The 27,642-nt window shown below is 50.7% G+C and overlaps 1 protein-coding gene, 1 long non-coding RNA gene and 1 other non-coding gene across 3 annotated transcripts in view; all 3 read left to right on the plus strand.

Moving 5' to 3' along the window:
* Positions 1–27,642, plus strand: part of LOC136157725 (zinc finger protein 420-like) — a 79,351-nt gene that overhangs the window by 43,788 nt on the left and 7,921 nt on the right. Inside the window, exons 8-11 of the mRNA XM_065919517.1 lie at positions 25–136; positions 18,795–18,983; positions 24,075–24,201; positions 24,495–24,590. Coding sequence (XP_065775589.1) covers positions 25–136; positions 18,795–18,983; positions 24,075–24,201; positions 24,495–24,590 — 524 coding nt within the window. The remainder of the gene's footprint in view (positions 1–24; positions 137–18,794; positions 18,984–24,074; positions 24,202–24,494; positions 24,591–27,642) is intronic.
* On the plus strand, positions 256–10,551 carry LOC136161877 (uncharacterized). Its single transcript, XR_010661783.1, has 4 exons — positions 256–371; positions 2,602–2,690; positions 3,831–3,914; positions 7,290–10,551. It is a non-coding gene; the product is annotated as an uncharacterized lncRNA (long non-coding RNA).
* On the plus strand, positions 9,780–9,886 carry LOC136162016 (U6 spliceosomal RNA). Its single transcript, XR_010661868.1, has one exon. It is a non-coding gene; the product is annotated as a U6 spliceosomal RNA (small nuclear RNA).

Raw genomic sequence — 27,642 nt, forward strand, 5'->3', positions numbered from 1 at the left:
TTTGCCAAACACCCGCTGTGGCAGACTCCTCTGCTCTAGCGAGCTCTGCGAAAACGTCTTCCGTGCTCCTCAGCAAGTGGTCTCCCTCGACTTCCAGGCCCGGACGACAAAGGCCACAATGCTGCCGCCGCGAGGAGTAACGTCTGCTGCGGCAACTGGAGAAACTGCCGCCGGAGCGAGAAAACAGCCTGCGGCGCGCGCCTTTCTGGGACTTGTAGTTCCTCGCGCCGAGCGGGCGCACTTCCGCCACCTACCGGAAGTGCCGCCAATACTCGCGGGCGCAGGTGAGCCTGGCCCGGGAAGCCGCGCGGAGGCTCCCCTGTGCCCCGGAGGCCTCCCGAGCCCAGCGCGTGGACACAGTTCTTCCACTGGTACGTGGGTTTCTAACTCAGCTTGAAGAGAAAGTACATGTTGTCCTGGTGGACAGAATTACGGGCAGTCTTGGCAGAGCAAAAAGCACTGGCAAACTCCGGACCTGGGTGTTGGGGGCCCGTGTTGGTTGTTTGGTGACGCTGCCCCAGGCGGGAAGATCGGTGTGAGAAGGGGCTGGGGCGGTAAACATGACTGGAGGTGTGGAGGGCAGGCCACACCCGGAGAATCGCCGGGAGCGCGAGGGCTGGGGTTTGGGTTTCAGAGCCTCAGTAAATAGTAGCATCCGGCGGTGGTTAGTGGAGGGGCCGTGCCGAGGGAGTAGAAAGTGTGAGGAGGGCTCTTGAGTTTCCGGTTCTAGTGAGGAGCCAGGATGGAGGCCGCAGTGCAAAGGTTGAGGGAACCGGAACCCTGGACGCTATCAGCTGTTTTGAGTCTGTGGACGAAGAAGTTAATCAGTAATTGCTCTAAGAACGAAATGGGATATTTTACTCAAGCCTGAGGATTATAACTCAGGAAGTAGCTTTTCAGAAAGCTCAGAGAATTTTTCCACCCTACAGGTCAAAGCACAGTTACATGTTTTTTGAGACAAAGGGCCATGTGTCAGATGAGGAACTGACAGTTGATATAATCCAGCCCTGCAGTACAAAGCAAGTAGTGGGTCATTGTGACTCCTTAGAAAGAAGGAAGCTTGTCTGTCCCCTAAGCAGAGATGGTTAGTGCGGATGCACCGTGCACACTAAATGGGAGGGAGGAGGCCCAAATGAGCAACGAAAAAGTTTATGTTTAAATTTTTTTGTCTTGTTTTTGTCTTACCATGAAATACAATTTTTATTTCATCAAGTCTTTAGAGGCATGGCTGGATATGGAGGAGAGAATGGCAATGGTAGGGACCCTGGGAGGGAGGTCTGGGCTAGACATAGGGCCTGGAGCAGTACTTGAAACCCCACCCCCTCACAGGCAGGGATAAAAGGAACTAGAAAGAGGAGAAAGAAAGGCCTCTAGAAAGAGGTCCAGCATGAGGGAAAGAAGTTTTATGTCCAGGTGTAACCAATAGAATTAAGTCTGCTGTGGCCCCTACTGTGTGTCAGCACAAGTTTTAAACTCTGTAAATGCAGCTCTTGTAATCATCACAGCAGCACACAAAGCAGGCCTGCTCTCCTCCCAGATTTCTGCAGATGAGGCCCCGAGAGACAGGAGGCCTGTTCAGGGTCCTCCAGAGGCAGCTGGCGGAGGCAGGACTTTGAAAGCGAGCAGTCTGGCCGTGGAGGGGAGGTGTTCCCAGCCCTCGCCCTGGGGTGTCTCCCACAAGGAAGAAGAGGACCAGAGTGTGAAAATGACACCCGTAGTAGGAGATTGCCCAAGGATGGACAGGAATGTCAGAACAAGATAGCTTCACATAGAGCCTTGAGCGGCCTCCTTAGGTGTGGTGTATGTGTGTGTGTGTGTGCACACCTGCAAGCATGCAGCATGGTTGTGCTTTTGGTACAGAGTGAGAGAGAGTCAAACATGGGGGAGGGTTTGGGATAAGATCTGGGGGATTTCTGCCTGGCTGTCTCAGTGGGACTGTCACGTGACTACAGCCAGGACACTAGATGAGCAGAGTTTGGGAAGCAATGGCAGCATTAAGGGAAGCAGGGGATAATAGGTATGACTTCTGGCTAGTCGGGCAGCATCCCAGCAGGTCCAGAAGTTGGGTACCCCCTCACAGAGTGCCCTTAGTCGTCCTCCTAGGGATTTTCATATGCCCCTTGTCCCCTTCCCCCACCTCCATTTTTAGAAACCGGCTGATGTTTCACTGAGATTTTTATTTTAATTGTACAATCAATTGTTTTGACACTACCTCCATTTATCTCTATTTAGTATCTTGAGATGACAGGAAAAACTGGCTCCTCCTTTATTTGAGTGTTGAGGTACTGCTATGTGTCTTTGGGTTCATGGTTCAGACACCCCAGCACATGCCTCAAGATATTTACCTTGAGCCTGTGACAGCCCAGGCCCATAGCTAGGCAGACTGACCCTCTTCAGTGAGAGAGCTCAGCCGCCTTGGCTGACCCCAGAGCCTTGAACAGGAGGACCACGTGGTCAGAGCCCTGCCTCCCTGCCCTTCGCTTACCAGGGGATAGTCCTCAGCTGGCACTGGTTGCTCTCGCCTTTGGGCATGGGGGTGGACTTGGGAGTGTGGAGGCACTGAGGTAGAGGCTAAATCCCTAATTGTTCCCCCAACCCCAGCGCTGCTTTCTGAGGACCTCTGCCTTCACAACAGCATCTCCAGGTATGAGGAGGAAATGGAGGCATATTTTCAGCAGATCCCATCCTGGGTGAGTTGGAGACCTTTGCTCTCATTGCCTTAGTCTCCGTGGCTGTAGAATGCATCCAGGAATAACACCCACCTCCTCAGGTCAGCGCACATCAGGGTTCTTGTAACGCTGCCCTGTGCCTTGGGGTGAAGTGCACGGGCTCCCACATGAATGAGTCAGGCATCCCCCAAACCTGGGGCTCTGGGCCAGGTCTCTTCAGACTTCTTCTTCATGGTGTTTGCTCAGTGGACCCTTGAGGGCGAATAGAGCTGAGCCTCCAGAAACAGGCAGCCACTCTGACCCATTGACCCTCACTGAGACCACTCAGGAGGGCAGCTGAGAGTGTGCCCATAAAGCGCCAAAGTCACCCTTAGATGGCTCACATGTGGATTCACGAGGAAACAATTGAGCTCATGTCATTAGCTTCCTAGAAACACACCACAGCCCTGATTTGTGTCATCGCTGTGCTGACCCCTGATTTAGTGCATCCTCTTTGCCTGGTTTCCAATCTGATATTGTACAGAAGCTGGGGGTGAAGATCTCTAAGAGGGGTCCCCGTTGTTCCCAAAGCAGAAAATCAGGATCACCGATGCAACTAGCAGTAGATTAGATACCAGAGAAAAATGAAAACACCTTGGACCTGGGTCCGAGTCTGATCTGAGCAAGGAGTTCTCCCTCCCCTGTGCTGTCCTATCCCCAGCTTCCTCATCAAGAAAGCAGGGCTCCGTGGTAACACCAGTGATGTTTCAGCCAACTGTGAGCTTCAGGGACATGGCTGTGACCTTCACATGGGAGGAGTGGGGACATTTGGACCTGGCCCAGATGATGGTGTACCATGAGGTGGCTCTCGAGGCCTGTAGTCACCTGGTCTCCCTGGTTAAGGCAGTCACTGCCCATCGCAGGACCCAGGGCGTGGCTCATTTCAGGCATGCCTGGACTGGCTCAGAAGGTGCTGGACATGGGTCCCTTTGAGATGCAGGTCTGGGTATTGCTGCTTATCCCTCCTCCAGGGCAAGTCTGTGGCTTGTGGTTCAGGGTGTGGGGAGTCTACTCAGGAGGATGGGGGCCCCTCCTAGTCCATCGACCTCTGACCCCAGAGGTGAGAGCTGGACCTATCTCCCAGCAGAAGACCAAGCCCTCTGTTTTTCCTCCACTGACCAGGACTTCTGCTCTTGAAACCAAATGTGATCTCCCAGCTGGAGCAAGGGGAGGACCATTGGAGAGTGGAGCAGGGACCTCCCCATGGTGAGAACAAGCCAGTGGCTCAACAGTTAAAGTCCAAGGAGCAGAGAAGCCGCTTGCAGGGAGTTTGCTCAGGTGTTCTCTGCTGCCACCTCATGTCCAACATGGTAGCCATGTTCTCATCCTTGTCAGACTGTCTCTGCCCAGCCCGCCCACAGAGGACACTTGTTGCTGTTGTCAACATGTGTCTCACACGTGAGCTCACTTCTGTCCCCGTCTCACTTTGGTCTTCACTCCTCTGCTACCGTGTCTCATTCCCAGATCCTCATGCCTCCTGTTTTCCTCCAACCCCTCATCATAACTTACATCCAGGGGGGCAGCTCCTCAGGCCTCCCCTTCCTGCTGGTCTTTGTTCTGCCATTTGGGTGCCCACCCGTGTTCCATGTTGGACCGTGTCCATATTCCAGTGTTGGACATTTTCATGACTTTGAAATGATCCCAAGTGTGGTAAGAATCCATGCCTTCCAGAAGGGTTCCTACTAAATCCCCATTCCTGGACCTGCTTTCCCACCTCCCCTCATCCCACAGGCCCACCACCTACCCTGCTTGTCAGCCTAATTGGAATTTTTTTTTCTCTTAGAGCTATATGAAAATATTAAAACAATTCTCACACCGTACAGTTCATCTGTATAAAGCATGCAAAGTTTCTTAATATAGTTGCAGCTTGTGTATTTATCACCACAGTCTATTTTAGAACATGGTCATCTCCCCGACGAATTGGGCTGCTTCTGATTTTTTTTAACTGATTTTGTTTTAACTGATAAACTTTATTTTTTAGAGCCAGTTTTATCCTTACAGAAAGTTCAGGGTTTCTTTATGCCAACCCTCCCCATGCAGTTTCTCCTGTTATTAATATCTTGCATTCATTGGTACATTTGTTACAATTGATGAACTTAGATCAATTAATTATTACCATCAGAGGTCAATAGTTTACATTAGGTCCACTCTGGTGTTGTACATTTTGTGGGTTTGGACAAATATGTGATGTTCTATATCCACTGGTGTAGTGTACAGAGTAGTTCCACTGCCCTAAGGGTCCTCTGTGCTCCACCTGTTCGTCCCTCCCTCCACCCTAACTCCTGGAAACCACTGATTAATTTACTGTCTCTATAAGTTTACTTTTCTAGAATGTCCCATGGTTGAAATCATGCAGTACATGGTCCTTTCTGAGAGGCTGCTTTCCGTAACAATAAGCAGCATGTATGTCCACCCCACCACCTTCTGCCAGCCTAGAGGCATTTGATTTATCCCATGTGTTCCTGCTCCTTCTTACCCTGTAACTGTCATGTCCGCAGCCTCTCTTGTTTCTTACTTGGAAGTCTTACCTACTTTTACTTACCCTTGGCACTCAAATGACATCGTTCTGAATTCAGTTTACTAGCAGTATCTTTCTTCTCTTCTACCCTAGACATTACTTTCTGGCTGACCCCCACAGTCTGTGTTCCTTATTTCAAGATTCTGATGCAGATGCTGCTGTAGAATTTTAGCCTCCTTTGCCCATTTTTTCAACAGCCAGGCATATCTTAGACATAGCTTAGCCATGCAAAGATTCCTTTCCTCCCCTTCATCCCCAGATACTCTTTCACTCCCCTTCATGAGGCTGTTGTTTCATTTGAAAGCTTCTTCTCATCAGAGATGGCAAGGCAGCACCCTAAAGGAGCAGAGCAGGGTCTTGGGAAGGAGGACAGTGTTGGTTGTGGGAGTGTTGGGCAGAGACTAGGGCTTTCCCCAAGACGGAAAAAGGTCTGTGTTTGGCACAAGGAAAACACCCTCCTGGAAGTCATACTTTGCCAGATGGAGGATGCTTGTCTCCTTGGCAGGCGTGGGACAAAGGGATGGGAACCTGGACAGAGGCCTTGATATTGTTGGATGTGGGTGGCTCCCCACCTAAAAAGGGCAGTTGTGTGCGCAGAGTGATAAGTGAAGGGGGGATCTTGGAGGACTCACCTGAGTGTCCTGAGCTGGGAGCCCGTCACACTCTTTGTTAGAGGCCTACTACCGATGGCTCAGCAGTAAAGAATCTTCCTGCAATGCAGGAAAGTCAAATTTGATCCCTGGGTTGGGAAGATCCCCTGGAGGAGGATCCCCTCCAGTATTCTTGCCTAGAAAATACCATGGACAGAACAGCCTGACGGGCTGCAATCCATGGGGTCTCAAAGAGTCAGACCTGACTGAGCAACTGAGCACAGTATCTTCAACAGATGAAGGAATCCCTCTGATGACAGTGACAAGGGCGGTGACATCAGCAGAACCATGTATAGCGTGGTCCCCTATGCACCAAACACCATGGGAGGCTCACAAACTGATTCATTTTGGCCTCAAAGTAACCCTTGTTAGCTCAGCATTCTTATTCCTGGCTTACCACCAAGAAAATGGAACCTCAGAAGTTGTGAGTTGGTGGAGTCCACTGGCCAAGCACACTGCTTCAAGGACCCCGGTAATTTTCTGGGGAGTCTGTGGCATTAATTCTGGTATGGTTAAAGCGACCCTTTTTTTCTCTCTGTGGGCAGCCTGAAGCAATGGTAGAAATGGTCCATTAAGAATATTAAATCATCGTTGGTATTTGGGGTCTCATTTTAAGATCCAGCACCAGGAAATAGACTGACTGTGAGTCATAAGGTTGAGGCACATGTCAGGGCCTTGTTTCCTGACTTCTCCAACAGATTACCATCTGGGTAACTTAAAACAACACAGATTGATCCTCCCACAGCTCTGGAGGCTAGAAGTCACAATCAGCATCATTGGGCTGAAATCAGTGCACACAGGCCATTCTCCCTCTGGAGGCTTCATTAGAAAAGCTGTTCCCTTTTTTCTTCCAGGTTCTAGTGGCTGGAGGGATTCCTTGGTCAGTGGCCACATCACTTCAGTCTTTCAGGCCAGCACCTACAAGTCTCTGCTCTGTGTTCAGCTTGTCTTCTTTGTGTGTATCAAGTCTCATTCTGCCTCCCTCTTATAAGGACAGTTGTGATAACATTTGGGGCCCACCCAGATAATCCCTGGGCATCCCTGGTGGCTCAGATTGTAAAGAATCTACTTGCAGCGCAGGAGACCTGGGTTCAATCCCTGGGTTGGGAAGATCCCAGGGGGAAGGGAATGGCTACCCACTCCAGTATTCTTGTCTGGAGAATCCATAGACAGAGGAGCCTGGCGGGCCACAGTCCATGGGGTCGCAAAGAGTCAGACACGACTGAGGGACTCACACGCACACTGATTTCCTGTTTGCTGAGCCATCCCTCCATTTCACATCTTGCATGAAATTACAGTTCATAGATTAGAAACAGACCCAGAGATACATCTCTCATACTTGGTGGTCTGTTTTATCCCACGCTCCCCTTCTAATGCTTCTCCAGTAATTCAGGCCATTTGGATTTCTTTCAGACTGGAAGACTACACTTGAAAGAGTCAGCGTCTGAAGAGGATATTGCTGTGGAAGGGCCATCTTAGCACATGGAAATGAAACTCCATGTTCAGGAGGAGGGCCCCAGGTTGGTGTCGTTAGGAGAAACGCACCTTTGGCAGGACCAGCTGGGGGAGAACCAGTAGGAGTCTGAATCAAATAGTACTCACCTCAGAGAGACGTTTTGCTCAAGGTGGGAGTTGTTAGCCTGAGCTTAGGAAAATTACCTGAGTTTAAGCCTTCTACCTCTGACATTACCTACAAGAACATATTTCCATAAGGTCAACTCACAGGGTAAAACGTTGAAACAGAACTCAGTTTTCATTAATCGTTAGAAAGACTGGGCTGATCTGAAGCCCTGTGAAGATCATCAAAGTGCTAGAGCGTTCTGGCAGATTATTTATTTGAATAAACTTGCAGATTTTGAAACAGGAAATAAAAAGCATAATGATTATACTGTCAGTAGTGACTGTTTCAACTATGGTACCGCCTTTCGTTTTCTTGATAGAATTTTTTCAGCAGAGAACAGCAAAGATGGAAGAACTATGGAAACATTAATCATAGCATGTCTCTTAATGAACACAGCCCATGCATTTGGAGAGTCAGTTCGAATGTGATGGATTCCTTGTACAGACTGAAATAAGTCATCCTGGAGAGGCACTCCTCACATATGAGGAGGACTGTGATGCCTCCCACATGGCTTCATCTTTTACTCACCGTGACATCATTTAGACTGGAAAGAAGCCATATGAATGTGATCCGTGTGCAAGATCGTTCAGCTGTTGCTCTCAGCCTGTACACCAGAGAACACGCTGGAGAAAAGCCCTGTGCATGTGCTCGATGCGGAAGGTCTCAGCCAGAGCTGTGACCTTGTTGTACACCAGAAAACTCACATGGGAGAAAAGCCCAACGAATGGAATCAGTGTGGGAAATCCTTCACCCAGAGTTCCAAACTCGTTAGGCATCAGTGAACTCACACTGGAGAAAAACCATATAAGTGTCATGTGGAAATGTGGAAAATCTTTCAGGTGGAACTCTAACCTTATTGTATATCAAATAATTCACACTGCCTTAAAAGTTAGGAATACACTCATTGTGGAAAGTCTTTCAGTCAGAGCTCTGACATATAAAAGGACTCACAATGGAGAGAAATCCTATGAATATAGCCCTATGAATATGAATATAGTGTGGTAAATCCTTCATTTGAAGCACTCAACTTTTAGGCATCTGTGAATTCACACTGGAGAGAAGCCATATAAATGCAATCAGTGTGATAAAGCCTACACTGGGATCTCTCACCTTATTGAACATCAGAGAACTCATACTGGAGAGAAACCATTTGAATATCATCCGTGTGGGAGAGGCTTCACTGGGCGCTCTCACTTCCTTTCACATTAGAGAGTTCATTCTGGAGAGAAACCATATGAGTGTAACGACAGTGGGAAGGCTTTTCGGCAGCGAACTCAGCTTGTGCATCAACGAACATGTGCTGGAGAGAAACCTTAGGAATGCAGTCACTGGAAAAGCTCTCAGCCAAAGGGCTCCACTCTGCATCAGAGAATGCACGTTGGAGGGAAGCGCTGTCAGTGCAACGTGTGTGTTAAAACCTTCAGTCAGAGGTCACACCTTACTGAACATCAGGACACGTACTGGAGAAAAGCCCTCTGAGTGCATTGACTGGGGGAAGACCTTCAGTGATCGATCAGCCCTCACAAAACACGAGCGAACACTGGGGAAAAACCCTGTGAATGTAAACATTGTGAAGAGGCCTTTAGCCAGCGGCGTCAACTCACTAGGCATCAGAGAAACCATACTGGAGAGATCCTATGAATGTGATGTGTGTGGGAAAGCTTTCAGTTATAATACATCCTTTATTCAACATGAGAGGACTCATAGGGAAGAAACCCTGTGAATAGTCAAGATGAAAACCCTCACTGCCAGACTTCCTTTACTAGACATCAGATGACCAAGATATGACTGTCACTGTAGTCTAAATGACTGCAGGCACCAGAATTGTTTGGGGTGTATGTGTTGAAACTGCACATTACCAAGCTTACCCTCAGCTTAGTCAATCAGAATCTCTAGCAGTAAAACTCAGGAGCCCACAGTTTTCAAAAGCAGCATGAAAGACTTGTTTGTACACTAAAATATATTTACTTCTGCAGTTAGGCGAGAAGCTATGAATATGACTACTGATAAAAAACATTGTCAGAGCTCTCCGCAGGAATTAGAAAACACAGACTGGAGCTGTACCCACCAGATAATCTTTTATAGTCCAAACAGCCACCCAGTCTCAATCAGACGTTGTCCCAGTAACACATTCCTGGAACTGATAGTGAACTCAAAAATATTGACACAGAGCTCCAAACATTCCACCTAAGAAGAAACCATTACATGAGGAAGATGGTGTTAGAGATGAAATTTGGGGCCAGCCATGTTCAGTGTAAACCAGCAGTAAAAAACACAAATTGGTGCTCGCTTCGGCAGCACATATACTAAAATTGGAACGATACAGAGGAGATTAGCATGGCCCCTGCGCAAGGATGACACGCAAATTCGTGAAGCGTTCCATATTTTTTACAAGCAATAAATGCTGGAGAGGGTGTGGAGAAAAGGGAACCCTCTTACACTGTTGGTGGGAATGCAAACTAGTACAGCCACTATGGAAAACTGTGGAGATTTCTTAAAAAACTGGAAATTGAACTGCCATATGACCCAGCAATCCCACTCCTGGGCATACACACTGAGGAATCCAGATCTGAAAGAGACACGTGCACCCCAATGTTCATCGCAGCACTGTTTATAATAGCCAGGACATGGAAGCAACCTAGATGCCCATCAGCAGACGAATGGATAAGGAAGCTGTGGTACGTATACACCATGGAATATTACTCAGCCGTTAAAAAGAATTCATTTGAATCAGTTCTAATGAGATGGATGAAACTGGAGCCCATCATACAGAGTGAAGTAAGCCAGAAAGATAAAGAACATTACAGCATACTAACACATATATATGGAATTTAGAAAGATGGTAACGATAGCCCTATATGCAAAACAGAAAAAGAGACACAAGTACAGAACAGACTTTTGAACTCTGTGAGAGAAGGGAGGGTGGGATGTTTCGAAGGAACAGCATGTATATTATCTGTGGTGAAACAGACCACCAGCCCAGGTGGGATGCATGAGTCAAGTGCTCGAGCCTGGTGGGCTGGGAAGACCCAGAGGAATCGGGTGGAGAGGGACCGGGGAGGGGGGATCGGGATGGGGAATACATGTAACTCCATGGCTGATTCATGTCAATGTATGACAAAACCCACTGAAAAATAAATAAATAAATTTTTTAAAAAAACACAAATTGAAGGAATACTAAGGATGGGAAGTTTTATAAAATGGTTTTTATTGGAGTTAAAAGTAGACTCAGTTTTTCGGGCACTCCGTTGTGCTCTGATTTTGTTGCTCAATTAGGTTGACTAATCAGAAGTGAGTCAGTAGCAATATGAAAAATGTCAAATGAGTGTGAAAACAGGACCAAAAACAGTATGTATACAAAATGTTACAGCACATAAAAATTTGTACGCAGATGGTTGATTACGGTCAATTCAGCAGCACATTAAAAAAAAAAAAAAGTATGTGTGTACTTAGTTGCGTCTGACTCCTTGCAACCCTGTGGATTGTAACCCACCAAGCTCCTCTGTCCTTGGGGTTTTCCAGGCAAGACTACTGGAGTGAGTTGCCATTTGCTTCTGCAGGGGATCTTCCTGACCCAGGGATCAAACCCATGGCTGCTGCGTTGGCAGGCAGATTTGTTTGTTTTTTTTTTATGACCACTGAGCCACCTGGGAAGCCCTCCATAAAAAAGGCTGAAATGTAAATCCACAATGGCGAAGCAAGTAGGAGAGGCTGTTAATTGCGGGTTTGAGTGAGGTGACAGCACCTGGAGGAGTGGGAAAGGTTGAAGTCAGGAACTTGTAAAGAGGGGCTGCATCAGTAGAGGTCACAGCCGCCCCGGCAGAGTGTAGCAGGAAAGTAGGGTTCATTGAAGGACTGTCTGTGAAACTCCAGATTTTCTCCTCTTAAGTATCTGGCTGTGGGCCAGCAAAAAAAAAAAAAAAAAAAAAAAAATATAGTAGAGAATGAGTTATGTTCTGACAAAGGGGAAAAAAATTCTGAGGGACTAGGGAATCTGCTCTATTGTGCTTCAGAACAAGGGCTTCCTTATTTTGCCATTCCAAGGACCTTCATCATCACTTAGTTCTTCCCTTTTCCATCCCAAAGCAAAGTGTGCCGTTAACCAGCCCCACCCATCTGGGGAGCTTTTCTTTGCCTTTTCTCGTTGTTGTTATTTAGTCGCTAAGTCATGTCCGACTCTTTGCAACCCCATGGACTGCAGCACCCCAGGCTCCTCTGTCCAGCCCCCCTGGGAATCACACAACGATGCCTGTTGGGGGCGGCGAGGAATGGAAGGACAGCAGCTGCTGTGTACACACGAGTGCTTCCGGTCCTGTTCTGGGAAGGGTTTCACCCTTTCATAAGTCAAACCAGACACTCTTCAGGGGCCAAACAGTGGGCTCACGTGACAGGAATCTGAGACCTGTCTTCTCAAATGGTTCTCATACCCAGAGGCCAGTGGTTCCAAATTGGAACATGCATAAGACACACATGAAAGGAAGTGTCAGAATTACAGCTTGCTGGGCCAGTCTTTTAAATTAACTAATTATTTGGCTGCACTATATTTTAGTTGCATTAGGTGAGATATTTGGTATTCATTGCGACATATGGGGTCTTTATTTTTTCTAAGTTGCGGCATGCAAAATTTTAATTGCAGCATATGGGATATAGATCCTCAACCCAGGCCTTTGCATTGGGAGCACTGGACCATCAGAGAGGTCCCTGGACTCAACATATTGTAAAGAATAATCTCACAATTGTATATCCATATATCTATTTTATTTTCATTGGTTTCACTTAGATTTGTGGCTTTTTAAAAATCCCCTAAATATAAGAGGAAATGGCAACCCACTCCGGTATTCTTGCCTAGGAAATCCCATGGACAGAGTCAACCTGGTGGGCCTCAGTCCATGGGTTACAGGGAGTCGGATGCGACTTAGTGACTGAGCACACAAACACAGGAGACCCAGGTTCAATCCCTTGGTTGGAGGATCCCCTCAAGAAGGGAATGGCCGTCCACTTCAATCTTATTGCCTGGAGAGTTCCATGGACAGAGGAGCCTGGCAGACTACAGTCCATGGGGTCACAAAGAGGCAGACACGACTGAGAAACTAACACAAACGCAAAATGCCACACCTATGTTACATATGACCCAGGGGCTCCTAACAGAAGCCCATTCTTCCTGCTTTTAAACACAGAGATATCAAAATTTTGCTGAATATATTTTTGATAAAACCAGCAGTGGAACTGTTGCGGGTCCACAGGGCCATTCCCACAGCAGGAGATTTTCTAGAGGAATTCATGAGACTCAGCATATAGTTGCACTCACGGCTGAGACTTAGGGCAGTGGTGTTACAGGGATGCACACGAAGCTGGATCATAAGGGAAAAGGCAGGCGAAGTCTGGGTGAATCCGTGTGCAGCTCTCAACACTGTGCTTCCCTTGAGGGGTCATACAAAGCACACAGGCACCAGGCAAACAGACACCTGCCCAGCAGGTACCATGATCCAGACCTCCAGGAGGCCAGCAGATGCTCAGCGTGAACAACATTGTCTCCACAGTATAGGTGCAGTACAGACAACACCAAAGGCCAAGTTCCCGAGTGCCAGCCAGAGATCAGGCTTGCACAAGTGCTGCGTGTGTGCTGAGTCACTCAACCACATGCGACTTTGCGACCCCATGGACTGTCGCCCACCAGGCTCCTCTGTCCATGGGATTCTCCAGGCAAGAACACTGGAGTGGGTTGCCATGCCCTCCTCCGAGGGATCTTCCCAACCCAGGGATTGAACCCACATCTCTTACATCTCCTGCCTTGGCTGGCGGGTTCTTTATCACTAGCACTACCTGGGAAGTTCAGGCTTGCACACAGGCTTGCAGCCTCAGGCCTGCTGTGTCAATCACAGTTAAGTGATATTTACAGTATCTGTTCCATTAAACTGTTTAAACTGCAGCTCTGGGGGCTTCCCTGGTGGTCCAGCTAAGAATCCGCCTTGCAGTGCAGGAGACACCTATTTGACCCCTGACCCGGGAGGATCCCACATGCTGTGGGGCAGCTAACTAAGCCCATGCACCCTAGAGCCATGCTCCTCAACAAGAGAAGCCACTGCAGTGAGAACTCCCTGGACCACAACTAGAGAGTATGCCCCACTTGCCTCAACCTGAGAAAAGCTTGCGAACAGCATTGAAGACCCAGTGCAACCAAAATAAATCAACTGCAGCTCTGTCTGCACACGTGGATGTCGCGTGTGATTCATACAATTCCCGCTTGAGATTGGTTTCCAGAAACAGATCGGATCCCAGCCCTGACGTTCTTCAGCAGTGACTCCATCATGTAGACATAAATCCCATTTGTGCTGCTCCAAGCCTAGTTGCCAATGATGCTGCGTTTTTTCCTCCTTAGACACCCTGAATATAAAATGCAAATGTATGTGTTAATACTAAGCATTCTGAATGATGTCCAGCTCGAGTTATCAGCAGAACTCATGCTGCATCATGTTTCCCCTTCATCTCTAGAAGAGAAACGAAGCTTCTCTCATATCACCGAGCCATGCCTCGCTCTTCTCAGACATGAGATATGCGGGCAGGAAAAGCCCTCTAGCTGAGGGTGGGGGAGATGTAGATAACTCAAGAGTGGTTACTGTGTCTTCTGCACACGCGGAAACCCTCCACATAATGCTGGGCTCAGAGTCAGCGAGGAGGGGCCACCTTGTGCTCACCACACACTGAGGCCCCCATCCAGCCATTCCCGTTGGAAAATGGCCTCTTCATCCATCCACACTGGAGGATTCTCCGTCTGGCCACCTCTTGGCAGGAGCCTTTCCCTGGCAGCATGGGGGATCCCAGTCACCACCACAAATCACGTATTGCACACATACATCTCACGTATCACACATATACCTCATAGCAGGAGTACTACATATCAACTGCTCTGTACCAGGAGAAAGTATATATCAAGCTGACTTTGTGCTAGGCTTGTGGTAAGCACTTTGCATGTATCATTAACTTATTTAACCCTCATCACAACCCTCTGAGGTAGCTAACATTACAATTGAGGTATCTGAGGCTAAGAGAGGTGCAAAAACCTGCTCAAGATCACCCGGCTAGCAAGGTAGGAAACTGCTTTTTATTTTTGCAAATCTCTTTACTGTTTGGTCTGAGTGAAGGCATCTGAATTTCCATAACTACTTATGCCTTTGAGAATTGCAGAACTCTCAGCAAATAAGAACTCAGTCTAGGTAATCCCCTGGCAGTCCAGTGGTAGGACTGCATGCTCTCGCTGCCAAGGGCCCAGGTTTGATCTCTAATGGGGAACTAAAAGTCCCACAAGCCTCGCAGTGCCAAGAGGCGCTGGGAGAGAGAACTCAGTCCAAATGCTTGTATTAAGAGACAACCACAGTCTACCATGACTTCTAACAGCATAAGGCTATGTCACTAGGAAGATCCCAACCTGTCATTATAATGTCTTCTTGAGAAATTCTGCTAAAAGAATTTACAGTTTTTTTCCAGCCATTACCTGAGAATAGTCTCCCGACTTCCCTTTCTTAGCAGGCCTGTGTGGTCAGTCGTGTCCGACTCTGCGACCCTCTGGACCGTAGCCCCCCGGTCTCCTCTGTCCGTGGGATTTCCCAGGCGAGAATACTGGAGTGGTTTCCCAGTTCCTATTCCAGGGCATCTTCCCGACCCAAGGGGCAAACCTGTGTCTCCTGCACTGGCAGGCAGATTCTTTACCACTGGGCCACCTTAGAACACTGAGGCAAAAGGGCTTGCAGTTTTCAACCTTTCTCTGCCCCTTTGAGATGCATTTGTATCTCCTTTAACTCAGAAATGTCTTTCTCAATGACCTGAAGGTCACTCCTTAGAAATGCAACCATCAGGAAGGATGGGGCCTGTCTCTAGTCTCCAAGAGGACGGAATCCTAACTTCAAGAATGTCCCTCAGCAGATGCAGCTGACCGAATCACATTGACACTGAACAACTCTTTGTAATTTTTCACGTGAGCCCCCACACTCCCCTTTTTGATTTCCTCATTCTCCCTTTCAATTGCCCAGTCTCAGGCTTCCCTGGTAGCTCAGTGTAAAGAATCATCCTGCCAAAAAAAAAAAAAAAAAAGAATCGTCCTGCCAAAGAAGGAAACACGTGTTCAGTCCCTAGCCCGGGAAAATCCTCTATGCTATGGAGTAACTAAGCCCCCATCACAACTACTGAGCCTGCGGTCTAGAGCCCAGAAGCCGCAACTACTGAAGCCCTCATGCCTGTAGCCTGTGCTCTGGAAGAAGAGAAGCTTCGGCAATGAGGACCTTCCTCACCCAACGAAGAGCAGCCCCTGCCCACCGCAACTAGAGAAAAGCCCTCACAGCAGGGAAGATTCAGCACAGCCATAAACAAATAAATAAATTTTTTTTTAAAAAGCCCAATCATGTCTGTACATATTCAAATGGAGCTCAGTTATTGCCTCTTGTCAGCAGTTACTGAATAAAATCTGTTTTCACCAAGTTAACCAATATCCAGCTTTGTTTGACATCTTCAATCAGTCCCAATATTGCTCATTCAGAAGCTTAAGAAAAAACCTCCATACATTTGTGAGAAGTGGGAATGGGGGAGGTATTACTATGAACTTAGTTTGGAACTCACTGACTCGTGGAAAGGATCTCAGGAACCTCCCAGGTTGTCTCCAGTCCACACTTTGAGGACTACTTCAATAGACAAAACCCTAGATTATAATCAGGGCTCCCTAGTGGCTCAGATGGTAAAGAATCTGCCTGTCATGCAGGAGGCCTGGATTTGATCCCTGGGTCGGGAAGATCCCCTGGAAATGAATGGCTACTCACTCCACTACCCTTGTCTGGAGAATTCCATGGACAGAGGAGCCTGGCAGGCTACCGTCCATGCGGCAGAGAGTTGGACACGACTGAGAGACTAACACTTATAATCAAGGAGAAAACAAAACTACAAGTCATAGAAAAGAAACAGTTAAAGTAATAGGAAAACATCATGCATCCAAGATTCAACAGGACCAGGAGGAAAGTCAGTGACTGTTCAGTCACCCAGTCATGCTCTGCGACCCCGTAGATTGCAGCACGCCAGTCTCCTCCATCCTCCACTATCTCCTAGTGTTTGCTTAAATTCATGTCCTTTGAGTCAGTGATGCTATCTAACCATCTTATCAGTTTTTGACTGTAGAGAAAGGGATACTGCCAGGAAATTTTGCTGGGTTCCCGATGGAGGCCAGATTTGGTCTCCTTGGAGGCTGCTTGATTTGTCGTTTCCACAGCCACCTGCTGTGGTGTATGAAGATGCTTGATCACATGTCCCTCCTGGTACCACAGACCTTGCGGGGTTGGGCCCCAGATGGGGTTGCAGGGGGCTCCTGATGTAGAGCAGAGGGGTCACTGGATGAGTGGATATTCAAGGGAAGAAAACAGAGGAGCCAGAGAGAGTGCAGAAACCTCAGGCCTCTTGGAGGCCGGCTGCCCCATCCCTGCAGTGACCGTGGCTGTTCACCCCTTTGTCATGTTTGTGCTTTCTAGTCTGTCCCTCCCCACTACACCAGCACCCCTGTGAGGGCAGGCAAGTACCTCTGTTCTCTGCTTGCTATGCGTGGTGCCTAGCATACAGTAAATGGTCAAGTAAATATTCTTATTTTAATTGCATCCCAGTGAACATCTGCTTTTTCCTTCTTTTCTAGTAACAGACTCTAACAAACTCACGGATATGACCCATGGCAAGGGAAACACCCAGTCGAGAAACAGAACAAGATCAGCTTTCAGATCTCGAGCGGTGCCCGCTCTGGGCAACGGCTCCTCAAAACGTTTCCACTAACAAACGTTTAAACGTTCGTGTTATTCTGAAGCATAGAGATATTTTGAGCACAACGATAGTATACAATCCAGAAAGAAACTAGGAAAGCCCCGGGCCTCCTCCTCTGTGTTTGCAGCTAGGACGAGCAGACCCCGGATTGCAAGGGCTGTGGCAATCCAGGTTGCCGACTGGCATTTGGAAGAGGGGCCGCGGGGCGCAGACTGCACTTGGAGGAGGGGACCCGGGGCGCAGACTGGCATTTGGAAGGGGGGCCGCGGGGCGCAGACTGGCATTTGGAAGGGGGGCCGCGGGGCGCAGACTGGCATTTGGAAGGGGGGCCGCGGGGCGCAGACTGGCATTTGGAAGGGGGGCCGCGGGGCGCAGACTGGCATTTGGAAGGGGGGCCGCGGGGCGCAGACTGCACTTGGAGGAGGGGACCCGGGGCGCAGACTGGCATTTGGAGGAGGGGCCGCGGGGCGCAGACTGGCATTTGGAAGGGGGGCCGCGGGGCGCAGACTGCACTTGGAGGAGGGGACCCGGGGCGCAGACTGGCATTTGGAGGAGGGGCCGCGGGGCGCTGACTGCACTTGGAGGAGGGGACCCGGGGCGCAGACTGGCATTTGGAAGGGGGGCCGCGGGGCGCAGACTGCATTTGGAGGAGGGGACCCGGGGCGCAGACTGGCATTTGGAAGGGAGGCCGCGGGGCGCAGACTGGCATTTGGAGGAGGGGACCCGGGGCGCAGACTGGCATTTGGAAGGGGGGCCGCGGGGCGCAGACTGCATTTGGAGGAGGGGACCCGGGGCGCAGACTGGCATTTGGAAGGGGGGCCGCGGGGCGCAGACTGCATTTGGAGGAGGGGACCCGGGGCGCAGACTGGCATTTGGAGGAGGGGACCCGGGGCGCAGACTGGCATTTGGAAGGGGGGCCGCGGGGCGCAGACTGCACTTGGAGGAGGGGACCCGGGGCGCAGACTGGCATTTGGAGGAGGGGCCGCGGGGCACAGACTGGCATTTGGAACGGGGGCCGCGGGGCGCAGACTGGCACTTGGAGGAGGGGACCCGGGGCGCAGACTGGCATTTGGAGGAGGGGCCGCGGGGCGCTGACTGCACTTGGAGGAGGGGACCCGGGGCGCAGACTGGCATTTGGAGGAGGGGCCGCGGGGCGCTGACTGCATTTGGAGGAGGGGACCCGGGGCGCAGACTGGCATTTGGAGGCAGGGCTGCGAGGGCGAAGGCTGCGTAACGGCTGGACTGGGAGAAGGACTTGCCCACGACGAGGACCCGCAGCACAGCAGGGACGGGGAGAGGAATCCCGCCCGCTCAGGCCCGCGGCTCTGCGCGGCGAGCGCCTGCAGTGCCCGGAGGCCGGAGGAAGGAGGCTCCTATTGGCCGCAGGGCAAGAGAGGAGGAAGCGCCCGTTGGCCCGAAGCCAGCGGACTCCCATTGGCTGAGGGCTCGACGAAGGGCAACTTTAATTGGCCGGGGCTGCGGCGTGCCGCACGGCCTTCTGGGAGCTGTAGTTGCGGCTTCCCCTGCGCGGCCGCCATTGTCCAGCGGGCGGTGAGTCTTGCGGTTCTTGTGGCGGGGACTCCTGTCGTGTTGAGGGTCGCCTCGGGCACCAGTCCTCTACCTGTCAGCCTAGGATGGAGCCCGAGGAGGAAGCGGCGGCACTGGCAATGGCTACGGGGCCGGCGGCGGAACGGCTCCAGGTACGGCGGAACAATAATAGTGGCAATAACAGCGATGGCAGCGGGCCCCGGCCCGGCTGCCGCCCCTTTAGCCCTCACAGCGCACGATGGGCAGGGTCGGGCCTTGTCCCCTGGACAGACGGGGAGACTGAAGACCAGGCTGGCGTGCGCTGACATGCCCAGCTGGTGAGGGGGGGCGTCGGGATTCGAACCCGGGCCTTCCCGTCCCTGAGTGCGTGTCCCCCTGGCCTCCGGCCTTTGCGTTCAGGGAGAGGACTTGGGTTAGTTCCGAGCACTCAGGCTGGCCCCCCACCGATACCCTGCCCTCCGCCCCGAAGGCCGTCCACCGTGAGGACGGCCTTAGGAGCTGGAATAGAGATGCTTCAACGTGCGGAGTCAACCGACACCCACCTAGTCCCGCTCCCCGAAACCCCTGGCACCTCCTCCTGGGTGGGAATACACCGCGTTACTGGGGCGGGAGCGACTATCAGGGTCTGACCCCTGCCGGGCTGTCGGGGACTCAGTTCAGAGCAGGCTCCAAGGGCATCTGGGAAGGCGCCTGTTTGAAAGCTCCGGCCCTTCTAGACAAAGTGGCTGCTGCCCGTGTTCTCCATACAGTGCTGACTCCACGTGGCAGGAACCAAAAGAAATGTACAATTCCTTAAGTTCCAGACTTTGTTTCCTTCTGTCCTTGCCTGTCGACTTTTACATTTATTTCAGATTTGGTGTGCACAGTGAGACTCTTGATGATCCTACGTGTGCACATGTTCAGAGACTGTTGTAAATGTGTGAGAGATGCAGCCACGTTTTTGTTTGCTTTTGCTGTGGATCCCGGAGAAGGGGCAGGGAGCGAGCAGTGTCAAAGAGTGTCAGAGCTGGGCCTTAGTTAAAGCAGTAAAAAACAGGTGTTCTTTGGGGACAGTTGCAATAGGGGAAAAGAGACTTCAGTATAGAACTGGGCTCAACTGTGAATACAAGCAAACGTGGGTATTTTTATAGTGGGGGCAGAGGTAATTTTTGGTTGTTGTCTTGACTGTTTGCAACCCCATGGACTGCAGCACACCAGGCTTCCCTGACCTTCACTATCTCCCAGAGTTTGCTCAAACTCATGTCCATTGAGGTGGTGATGCCATCCAACCATCTCATCCTCTGTCACCCCCTTCTCCTCTTGCCTTCAATCCTTCCCAGCATCAGGGTCTTTTCCAATGAGTTGGCTCTTTGCATCAGGTGGCCGAAGTATTGGGAGCTTCAGTATCAGTTCTTCCAATGAATATTCAGGGTTGGTTTCCTTTAGGATTGACTGATTTGGTCTCCTTGCAGTCCATGGGACTCTCAATAGTCTTCTCCAGCACCACAATTCAAAAGCATCAATTCTTTGGCACTCAGCCTTCTTTATGGTTCATCCATACATTACTACTGGTAAAGAGTCTCTTCACAATGCAGGAGATCCAGGTTCCATCCCCAAGTGGGGAAGATCCCCTGGAGAAGGAAATGGCAGCCCACTCCAGTATTCTTGCCTGGAGAATTCTTGAGAGAATTCAAGAGAACTCCTGACAGAGGAGCCTGGTGGGCTACAGTCCATGGGGTCACAAAGACTCGGACATGGCTGAGTGACTAATACTTTCACTTGACTCTATGGACGTTTGTTGGCAAAGTGATGTCTCTGCTTTTTAATATGCTGTCTAGGTTTGTCATAGCTTTCCTTTGAGGGAGCAAGCATCTTTTAAAAATTTCAAGGTTGCAGTTACCCTCTGCAGTGATTTTGGAGCCCAAGAAAATAAAGTCTGTCACCGTTTCCATTGTTTCCTCATCTATTTGCCATGAAGTGATGGGACCAGATGCCATGATCTTAGTTTTCTGAATGTTGAGCTTTAAGCCAGCTTTTCCACTCTCCTCTTTCACCCTCATCAAGAAACTCCTTAGTTCCTCTTTACTTTCTGTCATTAGAGTGGTGTCATCTGCATATCTTGCTAAACTGACCTAAAACAGGGTTCTTGCTGAAGCAGGCCAAATGATGGGATGTTACTTGGAGGACTGTGGGAGATGAGGACTTTGAAAAGGTATCAAGAGTGATCAGATATGGAGGGTAGGATTCTTGGGACCAGTGGGACCCAAGAAACCGATGGGACCAGATTTTTGATAAAACTGAATGATGCAGAAATGGACACAGAAGCCCAAAGGTCAAAGCTTATTTGAGAACAGGGTTGTGAACCAGACTCAAGTTCAGTCAAGGAGAGAATCTGTCAGCAGTGAGAGGCTTAAGAGAGAGTGTGTTTGTTATCTGTTGCTGTGTAACAAATAATGAAAAAACATAGTGGCCTAAAGCAACAATAAATATTACCTCAGTTTCTGGCGATAGGAATTCTGGAATGACTTAGCTGGTGGTTCTGGCCTGGGTTCATGACAGTCAAGATGTCAGCCTGGACTGCTGTCACCTGAGACTTGACTGGGGCTGGCGGATCACCCACAGGGTGGCTCATTCATCACACTTGGCAGGAGGCCACTGTTCCTTCTGATGTGGGACTCTCTCTGGAGCTGTCTGGGCATTCCCACATCATGACACCTAGCTTCCCACAAAGGGAGTGATCCAAGAGAGGGCTCGGTGGAAGCCACAGTGTCCTGTGACCTGGGCTCAGCATTCACTCTCTGAATTACCGAATCAGCTACATAAGTCAGATCTGCTCAGTATAGGAGGAAGCTCCACAAGGGCTGGGGATCACTGGGGCCATCTTGGAGGCCAGCCACCCCAGGAGGCGAGGGCTTTGCAGAGGGCTTTGAGGTCCAGTGTGTTGGCATCCTTTGGCTGCCATAACAGATTATTACAAATGTGATGGTTTGAAATATATATTAATATGTTGATTCTTGGGGTTCTGGAGGTCAAGAGTCTGCAATCACTTTCCCTGGACTGCGATCCGGCGTGGGCAGATGCACCTTTCCTGTCAGGGCTCTCTGCTGGTCTCACGTTGCCTTCTTCAGCTGTTAGAGCCACAGACCTTGCATCCCTTGGCTCAGGGCTCTTTGTCCACCTTCATTTTGCTTTAGTGGTCACATTATCGTCTGCCTCCTCTAGTTCAGTCTCCCAGTACCTTCCCTTCAGAAGGACACCTGTGATTGAGTTTAAGGACCACCTGGATAGTCCAGGATAATCTCTATTTTTAAAACCCTTAATCACATCCACAGAGTCCTTTTTGCCATTTATGATAATATTCACAGGTTCCAAGAACTAGGACCTGAATGGGGGCCATTTTTTAGCTACCCATAGCCAGGCTAAAGGGGGTCATCCTTTATCTAAAGGAAGGAGCTATGTGAATGCTCTAAGCAGGAATGGCATGGGTTTGAAAAATACATTCAGGCATTGCCGGGTGGGAGTCAGACACTGAGAGCTAGCCAACGCCCAGGGTGGGGTCCAGTGACTGGGTTCTGGCCGACGCCGGGGTGGCCTGCTTCGCTGGGGGAGGGTGTGTGGAAGGAGCAGGTCTGACGGAGCCGATCCAGCCGGGCCCCGCAGCGCAGAGCAGGAGACCAGGAGGAGGGCTGCAGGGGGCTGCAGTGGAGCAGCGGGGAGGCTCAGAGACAGCGGGGAGTGGGCTTCTGCTGAGATTCCAGGAGGAGACACGTGGGAGTCATGTGATGCTGCTGAGACGTCTGTGGCCTAGACAGAGCAGACCGCAGCGGGCCCGGCCGTGTCACTGGCACTGCGTGCAGAGCAGGTAGTGGAGGCTAGAGGCACAGGGAGTGTGTTTTCAGGGCTGGAGGACCGTCAGAGTGGGCAGTGAGGATGCGGGGACAGGAGCAGAGACCTTGGTCCCAACCAAAGGGTTCTGTAGATTTGCTGCACAATTTTTGTTCGAACCACATGCCACCTGTACTATAATTTCTTAAATATTTAAAAATCTAAATGTGTTTTTCTTAAAGGAAGTAGCACCTGATAATTGAAGTCTTTTTATGTGACTTTGACTTGCATTTCCCTGGTGGTGAATGACCTTCAGCATCTTTGCAGGTGCTTGTTAGCTGTTTGTATGTTTTCTCTTATATCTTCTCGAAGAAATACCTGTTTAGAGTCTTTGCTCATTTATTGGATTGTCTTCATTATTAAGTCTTATGAGTTCTCTATATCTTCGGGATACAAGTCACTTATGAGAGAGATGATCTGCAGTCATCACCTCCCATCATACAAGTGTCTTTTCACTTTCTTGTTAATGTCCCTTAGAAACAAAAAGGTTTTAATTTTGATGAAGTCCAGTTTACTTATTTTTTTTACTTTATTGCTTGTTCTTTTGCTATTATATCTAAGAATCCTTTGTCAAATACAGTTATAAAAACTTAGCCATATGTTAAGAGGTTAATAGTTTTAACTCTTGTATTTATGCCTTTGATCCATTTGAGTTAAATTTTATATGTGGCATGAGATAGGAGACTTAACTTTATTCTTTTACATGGGACTAAAAGTTTTCCCCTCAAAATGTGGCCTAATTTTCAGTTTCTCACCAGAAACTGGGCATTCTGACCACGTGGGGCATGTATTTCGCCACAGTGGATTGGTTCTGAGCCCGAGCTGCCCCTTCAGACAGGGCGCATATCACCGTCACTTCCTGTGCCACCCCTCATAGTTAAGTACCCTCACAGGCTCTTCCATGAACCCACTTCAGTCACTTGTGAGCCTGCCCTGTCCCTGAAGGCCAGTGAATTTCTGACTCCCACTGCACACCCCTCTTTTCAGGGAGGAGGGTAAGCCTTGCTTTGACTCTGAGGTGTGTCAGTTAGCCGTTGTTGCATAATAGACTGTCCCAAAATATAGTGGCTTAGACTCAACAGTCAGTTTCTTTAGCCCACAGATCTGCAAGTCACAGGTTAGACTGGTCTCTGTCAGCACCTGCGCCTGTCCAGGGTTGGTTGTGGGCTGGTTGGCTTTGCTCTTGCCCGGATGCCTTCTCGCGTCCTGGCCGTACAGCCCACCCCAGGCGGGAGCCCAGCAGGGCCCGGGAGAGCTGACTCGCGTTGCTCGGGACACACTCCCTGGACACTGGCCTGCTTGCCTTGGCCTTCCCCCCCCCCAATCCTGAGGACACTGATGGGGACAGTCCGGGTGACGGAGTGTGTGTGATGTTTCAGGAGCCGGTGACTTTCCGGGACGTGGCCGTGGACTTCACCCAGGAGGAGTGGGGGCAGCTGGGCCCGGCCCAGAGGACCCTGTACCGAGACGTGATGCTGGAGACCTTCGGGCACCTGCTCTCTGTGGGTGAGGCCTCTTCCCCTGCTGCTGACCAGATTCCTGCGCTGACTTACTCGTCATGGGTTGTGGGTCAGCGGGCCTCTTGTGTGACGACTTGACTTGGGCTGGAGGTCACAGAGCTTGAATTCTCACTCCTATGGGACACGTGGGTTGGAGGCTCTGCCCTTGTGTGTCCCGATGCAGAACCTTATGAGATGCACGGGCCCCTGATGGTCAGGAGTCTCGGTCTGGAGCCTGGGCTGGTTCTCATCTTCTCCGGAGCAGACCCACACACTGCCTTTGTCTTTCTCTGTTTCCAGGGCCTGAGCTTCCCAAACCAGATGTCATCTCGCAACTGGAGCAGGGGGCTGAGCTGTGGGTGGCGGAGGGAGGACTCGCCCAGGGCTGCCGTCCAGGTGAGAGCCCGCCAAATGGGAGCCCTGATAGCAGTGGCTATGCCGCTTGGAAGGGGTGATGTGTCGGGGTCCCCAGAGGAAAGTCAGCAAAGGGAAGAGGCCAGTCAGGGGGGCCAGATCCCACCCTGGACCACCTCAGTCCCCCGGCAGTGCGCTGTGACAGTTCGTGAGAGGCGTTGGCTAGTAGGCAGGCTTGCTGTAGGCTCTGTGCCAGGGGTTGATTGGGGGCTGGTCATGTGGGCATCCTCCACCTGGCACAGACCACGACCCAGACTCCCAGGAGAAAGCAGGTGTTCGCCCTAAGCCACAGTGAGTGACTCTTTCCAGTTTGGTTCAGGGCAGTGCCCCCAAATCCAAGTTCCCCGACCAAGCTAGAGGCTGGCCTTGAGAGCTGGTCCTCCTGGGACAGCTGCCTTGGGCTGCCCTGCAGCCCTTTCCCCACAGGGGCTTGGGCCCCTGTCCTTCGCCCCCCACCTGCAGTGCTCCAGGTGCTCCGGGGTCCCCTCACCCGTGCCCCGCCTTCTCCGAGCTCAGAGACACCGGCTCTGCTCGAGCGGCCAGACTCCACCGCTGCCTCCTTTCCCGGCAGCGTGCGGCGTGCCCTACCCACAGAATAGTTTCTGAGTGTGAACCTGCCCTTCACCTTCTCCGTTTCATTCTTGCACGTCCACGGTCTGTGCATTTGTTCCCTACGTGCTTCTCCTGTTCTCCTGGGAGCCGTGAATACCTGACAGCTGGCCTAGAGCGTCAACACGGGAGCGCAGGCTTCTCACAGAGCGGAGCCGGCGAGACCATTGCTGGTGCTGGCTCGGCATTCCCGCACTGCGGGGGCTGGTGGTCCTGATTCTCCTGGCCTTCCCCGGGCTGGGCAAGGCTGCAGCAGCTTTGGACGCCATGTCCATGCTCCATGCGAGGGCTGAGGGAGCTGGGAAGAGTGGCGCCAGTCCCATTTGTCCGCCTTCTCCAGCTCCCAATGTTGTCATTGAGGAGGGGGACACCCCAGCTGCCCCACGGCTTGGGGTAGGGTTAAATTGTCATCAGCCCCTGGGCCGGTGTGCGGGTACCCTGACTACATTTTGAAGCAAGTGGGCTCTGGCCACGGGAAACATAAGCAGCCCTATCCGCAGTCCACTCCCCTTCTGAAAGCCTCTGACAGCGTCTGCAGGGAGTCTGTGGTCCCTGCACACACGGTGGGGCCCCCCACCCGTGACGGGATTGCCACGTACGCTGTCTCCTCTGGGCGTGGGCCCTGTCTGACCTCTTCAGCCCCAGCCAGTAGCCTTCCTTCCCCCGGCTCTGAGGTAACTCTCATCCACCTGGCCAGCTCCCTTCTAGCTGCCTGGTCCCAAGCTTGCCATAAAATTGACCCATGTGAAATGCACAGTTGTCTGGTTTTGAGCATGTTCACAGATTGTACATCCATCACCACTATCTAGTTCCAGAACACTGCAGCTCCCCAGAAATCATCCACTAGCGGTACTCTGGTTTGTTTCTACCCATAGAACACTCTTGATGCCAAATGTGTGGGTTTTTTCCATGTCAACAACCGATTCTCCACCTCTTCTGACACTAGATGGGTGTCCTAATTCAGTCCAGTTCTGACCCGCCTTCCCTGGAGTTGGTGCAGATCCCACAGCTTAGGAACTCAGTCCTATAGGACTGGCTTCTCTTCAGACGTGGGTCACAAGTCGGCCTCCCATCCTTCGGACTGACTGGCTGTAAATCAGGGGTTCCCGGGGCCCCCCGCTTAGGTTCCGTAGTGTGCTGTAACAGCCCACAGAACTCCGGAAGTCACTGCTCACGTTTACTGTGTTTTATAAACGATAGTAGAAAGGATATAAGTGAACAGGCAGGCGTCAGGGGAGAGGGGCTGAAGCATCCCATCCTGAAGTTGTTGAGGGCCCGTCAAGAGTTGCCTCTCAGCATAAACTCACGGTTGAGGGGAATTTATTACAATTAACAAAAGACAGTCCTAACCCCCTCACTAAGGAAATTCCAAGGGTGTTAGGAGCTGTGTGCCGGGCCCAGGGATGAAGACCACGTACGTGTTTCTCATTAAATGACAGTAGTCTCTCATCACCTCATCCCGCCCAGCCCCTGGCAGTCACTAATCCACTTTCTGTCTGGGAATTTGCATATTCTGGATATTCCATTTAAGTGGAATCTTGTAACATGGCCTTTGGTGTCTAGCTTTTGTTTTTTCTTGAAATGTAGTTGATGTACAACATCTTACATAAATACAGGTGTACAGTATAGTGATTCACAATTTGTAAAGGCTGTACTCCTACAATTATAAAATACTGTGTAAATACCCTCTGTTGTACAAAATGTCCTCGTAACTTATTTTAGCACGCAATAGTTTGCGTGTGTCTAGCTTCTTTCAAGGAGCATCTTGCTTTCAAGGTTCAGTCATGCTGTACTTTGCTTCAGTACTTCATTCTTCTCCATCGCTGAATCAGTTCCGTCATGTGGATGGACCACCTTTGGTTGGCGGAGCACACTGGGTTATTTCTGCTTTTTGGTTCTATTGGATAGTGCTACCGTGAACGTTCCTGTAAAAGCTTTTGTGAGGGCTGACTGGTGGTTTAGAAGACCCTCTCTGGGTTCTGTGTGTGGAGCCCCGTCTGGGGTCTGGAGGTGAGGAGACGCGCCGGCTGCCTGGCCAGCCTGAGCCCCTCCAGCCCCTCTCCCCAGCCAGCGCTCCAGCACTGCCTCGCCTCTGAGGCAGGTTTGAGATCCTGCTCCCTGTCAGCTCTGAGAGCAGGCTGTGGACATTCTGATGTGGTGAGGTGGGCCCAGAGTGTGCCGTGGCCAGAAATGCAGCAGGTCAGGAGGTTCGAGCTGGGGGTGGGCAGGCCCGCTGGCCCCGAAGACGTCCATGTCCTAATCCCAGAGCCTGTCCATTGGATTGCTGGGCCAGCCTGTGACCTCACAGCGGCCCTCTTGTGAGGGGAGCAGGATGAGGACGGGAGATGTCAGAGGGGGATTGTCTGACGCTCCGCTGCTGGCTCTGGAGGTGAGGGGAAGGGCCGAGGCCCTCTAGAGGCTGGAG

The sequence above is a fragment of the Muntiacus reevesi genome, chromosome 2 (assembly GCF_963930625.1).
Source record: "Muntiacus reevesi chromosome 2, mMunRee1.1, whole genome shotgun sequence".
In the NCBI taxonomy this organism is placed as follows: domain Eukaryota; kingdom Metazoa; phylum Chordata; class Mammalia; order Artiodactyla; family Cervidae; genus Muntiacus; species Muntiacus reevesi.